Source organism: Megascapheus bottae, chromosome 7, assembly GCF_031878675.1.
Source record: "Megascapheus bottae isolate mThoBot1 chromosome 7, mThoBot2.hap1, whole genome shotgun sequence".
Taxonomy (NCBI): domain Eukaryota; kingdom Metazoa; phylum Chordata; class Mammalia; order Rodentia; family Geomyidae; genus Megascapheus; species Megascapheus bottae.
The window spans coordinates 42,447,695-42,462,524 of NC_143515.1; the positions used below are offsets into that span (position 1 = coordinate 42,447,695).

The following is a 14,830-nucleotide window of genomic DNA, read 5'->3' on the forward strand; positions in this document are numbered from 1 at the left end:
AACCCCAGAATGGCCCTATCTCAGGGACAGGAAAGACTTGCCCATGCTGCGTTCCTGGCTTGAGAGTTTGGAGTCACCCGGATGTTACTTCCCATTGTAATGGCGGAATGAATAAATCCCAGAATAGCCACAGCACCCACATGGGGACTGGCACCTCAAAGGCTTGCAGATTGTATCCATGGCCAAGGAATTATGTCCAGACTGGTGGGTGATAGAAATAAGGGATTTGACATTGGATAAAAAGCCAAGAAACGATGCCTGTCTGTTGTTGTGTTGGACGCTTGTCCCAGAATTAGGGGCTGCTGTGTATCTGAGAGGCGAGAAGGTGCTCAGGGACTGAGGAGATATAGTAGGTGCTGCCTGGCCCTGTCAAGAGGCCTGTTTTGGAAAGAAGGACTCTGTCAAGGGACAAGGTCTGGCCTCAAAGCACCAGAACCTCCTTGATTCAACCTCACCTCAGGCGAGAGGGCAGCCTACTTTTTTTCCTGAAGAAATGTCAGAGCCTGACCCGCTAGACCTTTTTTTTTTTTCTTCTTTGAGCTTCGAAGCCTTAAATTAGTTCTCATAATTCCCTAGTAGTTCTGTGTTAACCATAGAACATAATAGGTTTTTAATTCTGGAGAATGGCCAGTTCTAATTCTAAGAATCCCTTGGCCAAGAATGTCACTGAGTATTAAAATCATAACCTGTGCTTCCCCATTTTTTCTGAACTACACACACACACACACACACACACACACACACACACACACACACACACATATTATATTGTAGTCCCAGAAAGTAATTGCTTCTCAGCAGCCATCACAGCAATCTTCTGTGGCAGGACAATTCTAAAGACTACCATTCCCTCTCTGGAAAGGAGAGAGGACATAGAGCCTCTCATAAGGGATAAAGGCCTTGAGAAGGGCAAGGTTTGGAAGAAGAATCCTTTGGGCCTGTTGGCAGTGGAAGAGACCTGTCTGAGACTTCTTGAGGCTGCTCATTCTTCTGGCTCTCATTATCCATTGAAGGATTACCCAGATCTTTAATGGAAACTCCTCAGCTATCTGGGTTGCCTACCTGCTCATGCTCTTACTTTCTATCCATATTTTCCTCTGCTTTAGTAGCATCCAGGAAGGGTCTTCCTTCTTATAAGTTTAGTTTTTCTTTTAGCTTATTCTCACATTTTCCTCAAGGCTATTAAAAATGGTGATACAGAGGCATAAATAACTAAATAACATTTGTTATGAGTTAACACAGATAAAAAGGCTAGGGTTGGCCTCTTCAGAGTAACTTGGGAGTTGTGTGTTCTGCTGGCTTTGATAGACAAACTCTTCACTGCCCTGGCAGGTGTTATCAGAACACAACTGTTAAGCAAATGGTCATTCTTCTTGGATCCCTCTTCATAGCCCAGACTCCCCTTAGTCCCCTCTTCTGCAGTTGAAAATGCACATTCCACCTTCTGGCATCTACTACTTACCTGAGGGATTTCCCATCTTCCCCCCCCCCCGCCCCCCGACCCTGCCTTTTTGAGTAGAGTGTTTTCGAACTCATTTTTGTGAGACCAGATGGTGAAGGCTCAGTGAACATGTTCAAGACAACTTCTTTTACTGTTCACTTCTTTTTGTATACACAGAAGCACTACCTTTATTTGTACCCCACTTTCAGAAAGCCCAGTAAACACCAAAACTTCATCAATAGACACTGATAAATTAGGTGGTGATTACTTTTCCAAAGGTTGCACCATGGGGTTCCTTTAATAGTGAGTTCCCCCACTGAATTTAAAGTGTTTGTTTACAGATCATTAACTGCTTGACAGCAAGGATGTTGGGGGAGGGGGGGACATACTTAAAAGGTAAAATGTTAGAAGCCCTGCCAATTTTCCTTGGGAAGATGATGAAATCTCTCTGAAGTTATGTCAGTTAGTAAATGTGTTTCAGTTAACAGAAATTCATTTTACACACAGGCTTTTCAGGAAACCTTCAAACAGACTGAAGGCAGGGACCACAGTTTCTTGAGTTTTGCCACCTAGGTATGAGGATGTAGCTGGGGAGAAGACTCCAGTTTCTTAGAGTCCTGTGTGTGCTTTCGCAGGCAGTGGTGACAGTCTCTGGCATAATGCTGAGCCTTGCCACTGGCCTTCTGGCAAGGGCTGCAGAGACCTTTTCTCTTGACATTTAGCCTGGGTGTGTGGGAAGTTTCTTCCTGGTTCTCTGACCTTCAGTTTCATTGGCTTAGGACTTACCTGGATTTCCTTCTTGAAACTCAGGCAGGCAAACTTGATAAGCCTGGGTCCTAAGAGGCTGAAGTTCCACAGTGGGCTATTGTCACAGTCTGGAAATAGTATAGTGTCAAGCCTGGCCTGATTTTCCTGGGATCCCCAGCAGCTTCTAGTGAGGCCCAAGGAGGTTTGGCCTAGCCTAGGAATTGGATCCAGCATATTTTCTCTCTTTCTTGTGCTCGCGCTCTCTCTCTCTCTCTCTCCCTCCCTCCCCCCCCTCTCTTTCTCAAGTTAGAACAGATTTAAGGCCAGAAAGGGGATGAGATTTACTACACTGAGATATGGCTAGTGTGGCAGAGATGGTTGGGACTGAAAAACCAAAGTTTCTGTCTTCACGAAGAAAAGAATCTGAGGAGGGGCAGTGGTGAGATTTAATGCAACGATATCATTAAAACTGGTTTCCAGGTTTCCCCAAATAAGATGAAAAATACCTATGAAACACACACACACACACACACACACTTCAAATAAGGGTTCAAAACTAAATAAGGTTCCCCAACATTCCTACCATCTCCCTTGGCTTTGAAGAGAAGAAAGGGGACATTTGGAGGGAAGGTCAAACTGGTGATAGAAAAGACAAAGTAGTATAGGAAAAATCGCAACATTTCTTGCCCATCCATTTGTTGACAAAGTTTCAGCAAGTACAAGCCCATCTTAAACTGGCAGTGATACATCTGAAATAGATTATTTAAGTCAGGGAGGCAGAATTGCAAAGAAGAACATGGCTATCAACACTTGTTTGTCTGACTCAGAGGAATAAAACAGTGGATTTTGCCTTAGCAGACCACCCACCACTCAACAAGGAAAGGAAAATTCAGGGGCGGGGGACGGGGGGGAACAAAACAGGACAGATGATTTTTGCAATAGTCCACATGGCTGTGTTGCTTATTTTAAGAAATGTGGTATTTGAAATTATGAACTTGTAAAAGCTAAAGACTTCACAAAAATCCCCAGAGGACTTAAAGGATGACCACAGTCACTGCTCTCAACTGGCTAGCCGTACAATATTGGAATATAACTGTCAGTTGAGACCTCTTTACTCTGTATTCTTTGGGCTTTGCTTCTCTCTGAGCATCCATACTTTTTCTTCTGTCTAGAAAGTCCTTCTCTTAGCTCTCCAAGGCTAGTTCACTAATGACTTGTTTCCTGAGGCCTCTATCCTCCCTTTAAAAGGTGAGTGTGGTAACCATTCAGGATTTAACCAACCTTGAATTGAAAATAGTTTTCAAAAATTGTGTCAATTCCAAAACATGTATAGATATTTTCTTGTCATTGTTTCTTAATGTTTACTTACTTAAACATTTACATTGCTTTATACTATGAGTCATGAGGTAGAGATGATTCAAGAATATTCTACTGTGCATGAAGGACTTGAAGGCCTGCAGATTTGCATATCTGAGGGGGTCCTGAAACTCCCCACAGATACTGAGGGCCACTTATAATTGTTTAAGCTTGGATTCCCACAGTGCCTTTCTTACTATACATTATCTGTGCTGGAACAGAGTAATTTCTGTCTAGCTTGTCTGAATTTTCCTTATGCTATTACACATAGTGCCTGGCCCATTGTTTTGGGCACTATAGGTGCTTTGTAAATATTTGTTGAATGAATGCATGGAAAAAGGAATGAAGGGAATTTGTCCTGGAAACACACATTTTTGCATACAAGGTACATGGCTAAACAGACGACAACCACAAAAATTGTCCTAAGACAATTTATCTTGTTGTGCAGCTGCCATTCTAGTCTCTATGATAAGCCCCCACTATTCTAAGGCAAAAGCTTAAAGTGTAATAAAAATTTATCTAATTCACAATCAAGTAAAAATACTTTGGGCCTAGAGCCAAAGAATATTATTGGAGTGAACTTTTTTCAGCACCCTAAATTTAACCAGCTGGAATTCTTTTTTTAAGTACCATCCTATTCAACCTTTTGAAATGAAGGATTTGCCTTTTAGTGGGAAATCTGCATTTCAACACAAGATGGAACACAATGTCTCTGGCTTAGTTATTTTTCAGAAAAGCAAGCTTTTCTTTTTTTTCTTTTTTGAATTATATGCTTTGCTTATGTTAAAGACACAGATTGCACAAAATTTTGTTTAGTCCTGACAGATTGGTGGCTTGTAATTTTTGCATTCTTATAGATAAAGGGATATGAAAGATGTCATTTCTTCCTCTTCCCTTATCAAGAGAAGGCCTAGAGTAAGAACTCCTAAAAGGTAAACTTAGTTAGGATCCTGCTTGAATACTCACAGCTCTGAAATGTGTGTGCGAGCGCACACACACACACACACACACACACGACATGCACATGGGGAATCACTTAAATGAGTGACTGAAATAACTAAAGTCACTGATGAACTACCAAGAAATATAAAGATAATGAGCAAGTTTCAACACAGAAATTCTGGAGTATGGTGGTATGGTGTCCAAAATCTTTGCTTGCTTCTGTTTTTGAAACATATACTTTTCCTTGCTTTCTTGCACTTTTTCCTTTTTTTCTTTTCATTCATGGGGATCAAATATAGGGCTTTGGGCCTGCTAAGCAAGTTACCATGGAGTTATATCCTTAGCTTTTGTGTTTCCTGAGACAGGATCTTGTTGTCTAGCTCAAGTTGGTCTTGAACTTGAAATCCTTCCTATCCTTCCCTTCCTGAGTACTGAGATTTCAGGTATGTGCCATCACACAAGGCTAGAATATGCTTTTTTAAATAGCATTTCCATTTGATAAAACCTTAGACAGTTAAAAAGTAATAAAGGAAAAAATGCTCATTTCTAGAACAAAAGAGAATGTGATTTTTGACAATTATTAGAAGGTTAATTAGGAATTCTATTCTCATTGACAAAGCTGGCACATTTTCAGTCCAGATTGACACAACTCAAGACACAGGCATGGCTAATGTTTACTCTAGAATACTCCGAGATAAGTCAGAAGCTCTCAGAGAAGTGCTGGTGGCCGGGGTAAATGCAGGGTCAAGAGCTCAAGGGGACTGACCACAAAGGACATTTCAGAGGATTTGCTTTCCAGTTAGATAAAGAAGCTTCTAGACTAGACTAGCTGCACTGTTGTTATTTGGGTGGCTTGAATCCAGTGATTGGATTCAGAGCTGATATTGATTCCTTTAGGAAACTTCACACATGCAGGGAAGAGTTAATATGTAGCCTAGGAGGTGACTAATTGGCAGTAGGGATCAAATCCCAGGTCTCAAAAATATCAGGCAAGTACTTTACCACTGAGCCACATCCTCTGCCCGTTGCTCTAAGATTCAAAGCAGCCATGTAGCTGTATTACATGGCTAATGATTAGTTGGAGAAACAAATAGCAGATTAACTGTTAAGGAATCTTTGAGGTGTTCTTATAAAAACCAAAACCTTGATTTAATAACATTTACTTCTGGAATTTCCCACTGTGCCCAAAGTTTTGGTAACCAATGTTTATAGAAATGTAAAGTAATTGATGTTTAACATGAAATCAAAGCCCTTCCTTTTTCATGAGATCTGAAAATTAAGTCACTCTTTTATTATGCGGCCATAAGGAAACTTTGCAAGTTAATAACACATAAGGTTTTTTCTGACACCCCCACGTAGACTTACGTCTAGAGGGATCTTTCGGAAATAGAGCAGGTGGAAGTACCTTCGGTTGGGGAAGCATAGGCATTTGGGAAAGAACTGATTCAGATGATGGCAAATGTTACATTTGAGAGCCCAGTTTTCACTCTGTGCAGCATGCTACAGCTGCAAGCTTCAACCTTTTCCACTTGTAGGGAAGCAGTGAGTGTATGCCTGCCTGACATTAGCTAGTTTGGATGTAGTCTCATGTGAAGAGGGCTCCCTGTTTGATCATGAGTCTGGGCCTGTTTTGTCTGTGTCAGTGATGGGCAGATGGATGGTAGAACCTTGAACACAGAAGAGAGGGAGCTGAGTCTCCCTCTACTAGGAACTGAGGCCTGGCAGAGGGATGGCAGCCTTATCACCCCTGACTCTGCTCAGGGAACATCAGAGTTTTCCACTCTTACTTGAGAGTGTATCACCACCTAGAAAGCTTATTTAAGACAGATGCTGCAACCTGACCTACCTGCAGTTCTTCATCCCCATCTAAGATAGGCCTAAGATTTTGTGTTTCCAACCAATTCCCAGGTGATGCTGGTCTAGGCCTGGGTCTACCTTTTGGGAACCACTTCTCTAATAAAAGTAGCAACAAAGAAATAAAAGATTATATAGCTGTGTAGACCACCACTTCTCAGCCAGTGACTGAAACTCCCTCCCTCACATTCTGTGCCAGTGCTTAGGCTTGAACTTAGGGCCAGGGCATTGTCCCTGAGCTTTTATTTTTCTTTTTGCTTAAGGCTAGCCTTCTACCACTTGAGCCATAACTTCACTTCTGGCTTTTTGGGGGGTTAATAGGAGATAAGAATCACATAGACTTTCCTCCCCAGGCTTTGAACTGCAACCCTCAGATCCCAGCCTCCTCAGTAGCTAGAATTACAGAGTGAGCCACCAGCTCCTGGCTCTGAGCCTTTCTACAGAGAACAGCTCAGCTCAGAAAGGCAGAGCTGCTCATCGAGTTTAATGCTCAGAAGCATTAATTGTGATACTTTGCCTAAGCTGTGATGAAATAATTGAAGGCATCATAGCAAGAAGTTAAACCCTAGGGAGACTATTAACAATTTAGCATTTCTAGTTCTTGTGGGAATGTCGATTCTCCTTAGCATGGAGAATATTAGGGATGCGTTTAGTGGAAGAAGTGACAGAATCAGTTGGGTTCCCAATTGGCTAGGCTTTGACCCTTTTCCTGGAGGAAGAGAAAGGCACTGCTCTCTCCCCCTCCTCCTATCTCTGTCACAAAGATCAAGTATACTGTTTTTCTGAAGCAATTGATAGCATTTCTCCTCAACTCAGAAAGCAGAGAAAGAGGCTGAAACCATGAAGCTTAGGCCACGAGGCTCTGGATGCAGAGTAGGCACTGTTTTCCAGTAAAGAGTACAGAAGGGATAGCAGAGGAGTGGAGTCAGATGCCCCAGGAAAAACAGAGACTAAAAGTTGAGAAAGTAACTCTGATCTTCCTTTTGTGATTCATCATCTACTTGGCAGTGGACAAATCATTTAATTTCAAGGCCCCATTTTTCCTATCTTTCAAATGAAGATACAGACTTGATAATCCCTAGGAATTTTTTACAACTTAAAAAACAAAACCTCAAATCAACCATGATGCCAGATATGCAGTGTTCAGGCCAATGAGACTTCACTGTGGTCTGTGGTCTTGCAGATCTGGGCTGCTGCTCTGAGCTGTTTTGTGATGACAGGTTAGTAAACCAGTTTGCCAATAGGGCATAATGCAAGTGGCTAAGCCAGAATCTGGCTAATAGTCCCCTTATTTCTTGCTGGAGTCCTCTTTTATTTCTGAATGCACCCCAGGGTCTCTTCTCAGGGTAAGTGGCAAGGAGTTTGAAATTAGACTCACCCATGCAAGGGTCCAAGGGCCTTGTTGCTTGTGTGTGCGTGTGTGTGTGTGTGTGTGTGTGTGTGTGTGTGTGTGTGTGGTGTCATAGGAATAACTGGGTTGTATGGCTTCCTGAAGAAAAGAATTTCAGTCTCAGCAACAATAATCTTGCTGAGAAAGGAACAGGTATAGAAGTCAACTTTCAGGTTTTTCCTTAAAAACTAGGACTAAACCTGTAGTTGGTCTTTATCCCCAACCCTAAATTCATTTAACATAAACAATTCAAGGTAGAGATATTTGTTTTTTGAGGCCAATCTTCCTACTTTTGTTGGTTCACTAGGTGGTTTTATTATGCTCTAGAGTCAGAGAGAAGGAAATGCCTCCATAACTGGGCTCAGGCTGGGTTGTACCTCCTTTTTTCTCCTCCTCCTCCTCCTCCTCCTCCTCCTCCTCCTCCTCCTCCTCCTCCTCCTCCTCCTCCTCCTCCTCCTCCTCTTCCTCCTCCTCCTTTTTAATTCCCTGATTCCCCTGATCAACACAAACGCCAAACCTCCAGAACACATGGAATGTTTTCTACCCCATCTGTCCTCCATTATCCCAGGGAAGATGTCTCCCTGCTTAGTTAGCTGATGGTGAATTTGTAAAAACAAGACACATATCAGAGAAACCAAACCATTCTCCAGTTACACAAACCAAATTTCCTTTTTTGCAAAAACCCCAATGCTAGAAGTGGTTGATTAACTGACTCTGGATTTATTTACTGAGAGACGTTATATTACCTCTCCAGGTGTGCAGTAGAATGGGAGAAATAGGCCCTGTTTCTGGGTGCTGCTGATGTCGGTTTATGGTATGATTCTTCATGCTCAAGGGTAGGACTTATCAAAAGTTATTTTAATTCCAGCAGTCCACTCTTCGTTCTTTATTGCTTTGTATTTTAAATAGGCACTTTTTTGGGGGGGGTATGTGTCAGTTGTAGGGCTTAAACTCAGGACTTGGGCACTTTTCCTGAGCTCTTTTGCTCTCTATCACTTTCAGCCACAGCGCCACTTTAGGTTTTCTGGTAGTTAACTGGAGATAAGAGTCTCATGGACTTTCCTGCCCCAGCTGGTTTTGAACTATGATCCTCAGATCTCAGCCTCCTGAGTAGCTAGGATTACAGGTGTGAGCCACTGGGCCTCGCCATTGGTAGGATTCTTGAGTGTGGCCTGTCCATATCAGTGCTTTGAGGTTTCCCTATTATTTGATGGTCTTATGGGAGAAAGCTGTAGGATGGAGAAGGCAGAGCTGGACTGTCCCATTAAAAAAATGGTTCACAAATCCATTTATTTTCTAGTAATCTTTTTTCTTCTTTTTTTTAAAAGTAATTTTGGGCTTGGGCTTTCATATGTATACATATGTATACCTACGTATATATGCACACATAGACATATATACATATATATATATATACATACATTTACAAATCAGCCTTGCAGATAATTCACTTTTTTCAACTTACTCATAATCTTACTAATTTCCTCCTTGATATTTTTACATCTCCCAAATAAAACAACAATCAAATAACACCAAACAAATAGAAAATGAACCAAAGAACACTACAACAAACCCCTTCCCTTTTGTCCAAAATTAAAAACAAAACAAAAACTGTAGGAAACAACTCACCACTGTTCTTTTGTTTCAGGCCTTGGGCCTGTTAACTATCTGCAAGGCTGTTGTAATGATGTTAATCTATTTTAATGGAATTGAAATGTGATATCCTGTGGTTTATGATGCACTTTGTTTATGGCTGTAGTACTTGATTTTGGGTTTCTTTCACAGATAAACTTCTGCACTGGAGGGGCCTGTCCTCCCCTCGTTCTGCACATGGAGCTCTAATCCCCACGCCTGGGATGAGTGCAGAATACGCCCCGCAGGGTATTTGTAAGTTGAACATTCTTTCTTCTACAAATGTCCATGTGTGTAGAGATGAGTTTCTGGAAATTACCTTAACTTTTTAATACTGAAGGGAGTTGCTTCCAGAATAGATTGGCACCACATCTTTATTATTCCATTGTTGTCTTGGCACCCAATTCCCAGCCCTATTCAGCTCTGAAAGTGACTTTTACTTCCCTCTTTTTTTTTTTCTTTCCTCAGTGGAAGCCTGGAGCTAATGGCACCTCATCCCAGAGAGTCTTCTCTTTAAGATTGTGTCTGGCTTCATAGCTAGTGGCTGGATATATCAGTACAGGCTGATACTTTTTGGTACTGGTAGTAGGGCTTGGACTCAGGGCCTGGGCACTGTCCCTTAGCTTTTTTACTCAAGGCTGGCCCCCTAATATGTGATTTATAATTTTACTTCCAGTTTTTTGGTAGAAAGTAGAGATAAGAGTCTCATGGACTTTCTAGCACTGGCTAACTGAAACCATGATCCTCAGCTCTCAGCCTCCTGAATGGCTAGGATGACAGGTGCGAGCACTGATGCCCAGAAATGACATACATCTTTAGCAGAGGCCAGAATTACAAGAAGTCAGCTTATAGTTATTCTGGAGTTATTCTAAAGCACGTTATGTATGCATTCACATGTGTATAGTTATATATACACATGGAACATTATATATGTGCATATATACACCCCTACATGTACTCTCTGCTTGTTTTTCTTCTAGTTTTAGAGCATTAAAGTGTAATGATTCCACTTCCACATCATTATCTGTTTACTTATTCAGGTCAACTTAAGGGCGGATCTTTTTATGAAATTTAGATTTGTTTGTTTATAACAATGTTTTCTGAGATATATTGTTTTAGAAAGCAATTCAGTTGGCTTTTCTCTGTAGAAACACATGGTATGAATCACACATAGCTCATGTGTCAGAGGGAGGGACTGATTCTACCCCCAAAACAGAAAAGAATAGGTTCAAGATAAAAGGATATGTGACATCTAGATTTTATTTTGGAGGTAAATGAAAAATAACCTGCCATGGGAACGGAAAGAGTAATAGAATGATGGAAGAGTTAAACTATAAAGCAAGATTCGAAAGCATATGGGAGGGAAAGTAGTCCTATTCATATGTGGACTGTTGTTTTCGGAGCAGGACATGCACCCCGAGACCAAATTCAAAACCAGTTGTTTATTTTTGTTAACTCCTAGGTAATCCTAGGTAACAAAGAGTTATTGTAGGAGTTTCACAAGCCCTTGGGTCCTGAGGGCTGGGTGGTGCAGAGGTTAAAGCACCTCACCTCCCCCCCACCCCCCCACTGGTTGGGACCGAGCCTAGGTTAGGTCACAGGCTGCAGAGTTTAGGGAGTTGGCCTCACAGATTCGAGTCCCTGCATGCTGTTTGGGTGGGGGTGCCTGGGGCCTGCACTTGGCTGTGGGAACCGAGCTACAGAGCTACACTGGGAGGGAAGGGAGATGAGGGAGTGAGGCACTGGAGAGGAGGGTGGGGATGAGGAGCCCAGGCCTATGGGTTAAGCAAACAGTTTTACCTTCTCTCCTCGGCTTGGTTTTCCTGAGGACAGCGAGTTGATAAGATGGATGGGAAAGCAGGAACCTGGTAGAGAGCCCCTATTCTTCCCCCTCATCCACATAGTACGTAACTTTCTGGTTCCCAGGCTGGCAGGACCAGTTTAGGAAGAAGGTATGTGGAAATGGGCTGTAGGGTTCCAGAAAGCTCTAGGACAAAAGCCTATTCCTCTCCCTGGCCGCCCTCCCTCCACCCCCCCCCACCCCCAGTTGCAATGACTAGCTGCTTTTAGCTTCAGAGCTCATAGCTTAGTGAACCCCTGCATTGTGAAATGGGGAACAAGGTCTTAAAATTTCCTTCTGTTCCCTCCTACCCTCTCTAACCAGAGCCTGGGGTGAGCGTAGCCTCGGACCTTCCTTCCGAGCCTTGCTGGGCATGTAATGTGGTTAGTGATTATCCTCAGTAATTAATCACGCCTGGTAGTCATGAAAACTCCCATGTGTGTTGGACCTCATAGTTTATGCAGGGTTTTTATATGCATCTGTCACCTGACCCTCACAATTCTTTGAAGGTGCTGTTTTTGTGCTTATTTTTACAGATAGAAATCCTAAGGCTTAGGGAAATTAAACGACAATCTCAGAGTCACAAGCTAGTAAATTACAGAGCTGGGATTTCCAGCTTCAGACCGCCTTGTTCTTCCAAATTTGGAAGTTTTAGTCACATGACTTTTCTACGTTGGTGACACACCAGGAATGGAAGTCATTCCTCATAAAAAAAAATGAAATAAGATAAAGCCCAGTTAGGTGGGCAGCAAACTGCTTTTAACCCCTCTAGTGCCTCAAGTTCCTTATGCTTGGGGCCCAGCTCTCAGTTTATTGCTTTAAATCAGAACAATCCTAGTGAATGCCCAATGAGGCTCTCAAATTGAGAAGTTGATTTTCATCAGAGTAAATGAAGAATATTATTATATTTTACATGTCGATAAATCAATGTAGCCCTAATTTTGCCACCCAGGAAATCAATTCTGGTCTTTCTAAACCATCCAAGATGTTATGAACAAAGTAATTTCACCAATTATGGCAAGTAACACATTTATTGATGAGTGCAGTTTAGGAATTTCCAATCTGTGAGCACTGTAATATACTATGGCACACCGGCATGAGCCAAGTGAAACACAGATTATATGGTGAAATTGTAATGCATCATTTGCTATTAGTGGACTGGTAATAATTACCAGTTTCAAAGCAGCTTTTTGCATGCAATCTTTAGTCTCAATCGTAACAGCCCTTCTCATTGACATTATGATTACACTAGCTGCCCTCCCGATCTAGAATATTTAGTTGACGGGAATACTAAAATGTGATAGTGAGAACTGTATGTTGTGTGCTCATTATAAGATAAAATGCCATTTTCCCTGACCTGATGTATGAAGGGGGACAGATACCATCAAAGTGTTAACATACTGTAGCATAATCATATAACTGTCTCTGAAAAAATAATTTTTTTAAGGAAGCTTGGGCAGCAAAGTAAAATGGACTTATCTTGGTTAAGCTTTGTGGAAAGGATACAAATAGGATTCTTGATGTAGTGCTGTGTGCCACAGATTTTGGCATTTATCACTGGCCGTATTGTGGCACAGGAGAAGCCAGAGTTGCTAATTATGGGTACAGTCCTGGGCTCCAGAAAAGATTATAAGGGTAAAATATGATTTTAAGGCATTTGGAATGATGAAAGTGTTAAGGATTTGCCTCAGCTGACAAATCTCCTTTTTACTTATCCAATTCCGATTGTCAGGCTAAATATATGCTAATCAGCCAGAGTTCTGGAAAGGCACAGGAAAAAAGCCACAGAGGGTCATGACATGGAAGCAGCTAGATTTTTTTTTCCACCCTGCCTATTTGAGACCCAAGTTATTGTTCGACAACAACAACAAAAATTACAGAAATATTCTCAATGATGCTTTTTATTTCCCTTTGAAGAGGGGAGGCAAACAAAAATAGGCAGATAATGTGATAGTAATGTCAGCATTTTCTTTCAAAATCTTTCTGCCTTTCCATCCCCCCTCTTCTTTTCCACATTAGACAACTGTTTCAAGCCTAATTTTGATATCTTACCATCAAATCATGTTAAAGAGACTTGTCCAGGAGTGGGGTATATTGGGTGAGATTATGAATACATTGTAAAGTAAATTACAAGGTCAGGACAGGAGTCCATAATTTAGACTAGTGCTGCAGTGATGCTGGCTTGTTTTGGAATATGAGTATGAAGGGATTGGGAGAAGCCCTTGCCAGTTTCTCTTTCTGACTTGCTCAATGGAAGAATCATACAATTGATAAATTCCACATTCCCACTCTTTGGTTCTGTTAAATTCTGTCACTTTTAACCAGTTACTCACAAAGCTAGCCGGGGGCTTGAGAAATACCGCTAGCCCCTCTTAAAAGAGAAAGAAAGTTGATTTCTCAGTTACATTTTAAGCCCCTCTTCTTTTTTGTTGTTTTTTTAAATAACCTTAGGGACATTATCTTTTCTTCTCACCCCTGTTCCTAGGCTACTATCACTTTTGCCCCTTTAAAGGCTTTTAGTTTGACTAGTCAACTGTTGGTTAGTGACTTCATATAGATGGAGTAAACATATGTATATAAACCACATATATATATATATTAATTTAGCTATCTTCAAAAATGAATGATTTTGTAAAGTCAAGCTGGCCCCCTCTTTGCCAACGTGGCATTTTACCACTCTCGGGTGCCTTTCAGCAAGAGAGAAATAATGTGACTTACGCAGGGCCCCTCTCCAGACGGCTTGGCTACTGGCCAAAGAGTTGACTAGCTGAACTGTATCTTTCTGTTTTTTTCTCAACTGGAGCCGAGTCTCAGCCGAGGGCGCAGGATGTTGTATAATTTGGTTCACGTTGTTAGCCTCTCAAAATAATGAGGAGGAGGCTAGGGTAGCATTGCTCAGCCTGCTGCCTGCCAGGGTGCATGCTGGCTGCCCTAACTGTTCCTGCAGTCGGAATACTGTGTCTGCTGAAGTTGGCACCACCCACTCCCGACTAACTTTTCTAGGCTTGTGTTTGTTGCACTGGGGGGGACAGCGACAGTTCCTCAAGATTTCAAACCGCCTTTGGTTAGCCTTGCATTAAATGTTCCCATTGAGAGTTTTCACAACGAGATTAGACATGGGTGGCCTTGTAGGTTGTTTCGGACCCCAAATTTAGAACTCACATGGTGGGCTATGAGAATTTTGCTAGTTTCTCTCCCACTGAAGATTTTTTTTTTTTTCTGATATCAGCAATTAGTGTATTTCGAGCTAAGCCTCTGTAGATCCATGGAGAAATGTAGTGGAGTCCATCTGTTTGTTTTTAATTTTTGGTGTTTCTGTGGAATGATGGCCTAGTTAGAAAGTTCACTTACCACCTCAGGAAGAATAGTGTAGGCCCAGAGGATTTAGGAAGGGAGTTTCCCTGTCCAAGTCTCTGAGCCAACAGATGAGGAGAAAGAGGCATGCAGAGATGAAGTGGCTTGTTCCCAAACCACAGCCGATGAGATCAAGAAGTTCAGAAGACTGAGGTCCCGGGTATCAGGCTTCTCACTCATCCTGGAGCTCCATATGGCCAGGATGTTTTCACCTTGGGGCTTCCATACAGAACCCTCAGAACCGAGCTTAATGGCAGGGAGACTAGTCTGACAG

General features: G+C 41.9%; 1 protein-coding gene across 5 annotated transcripts in view; it reads left to right on the top strand.

Annotated features, from left to right (window-relative positions):
- Positions 1-14,830, top strand: part of Bcl11a (BCL11 transcription factor A) — a 97,194-nt gene that overhangs the window by 71,535 nt on the left and 10,829 nt on the right. For all 5 annotated transcript variants that reach the window (XM_090336874.1, XM_090336872.1, XM_090336876.1 and 2 more), the window contains exon 3: positions 9,516-9,617. In XM_090336874.1, the coding sequence (XP_090193000.1) occupies positions 9,516-9,617 (102 nt within the window). The remainder of the gene's footprint in view (positions 1-9,515; positions 9,618-14,830) is intronic.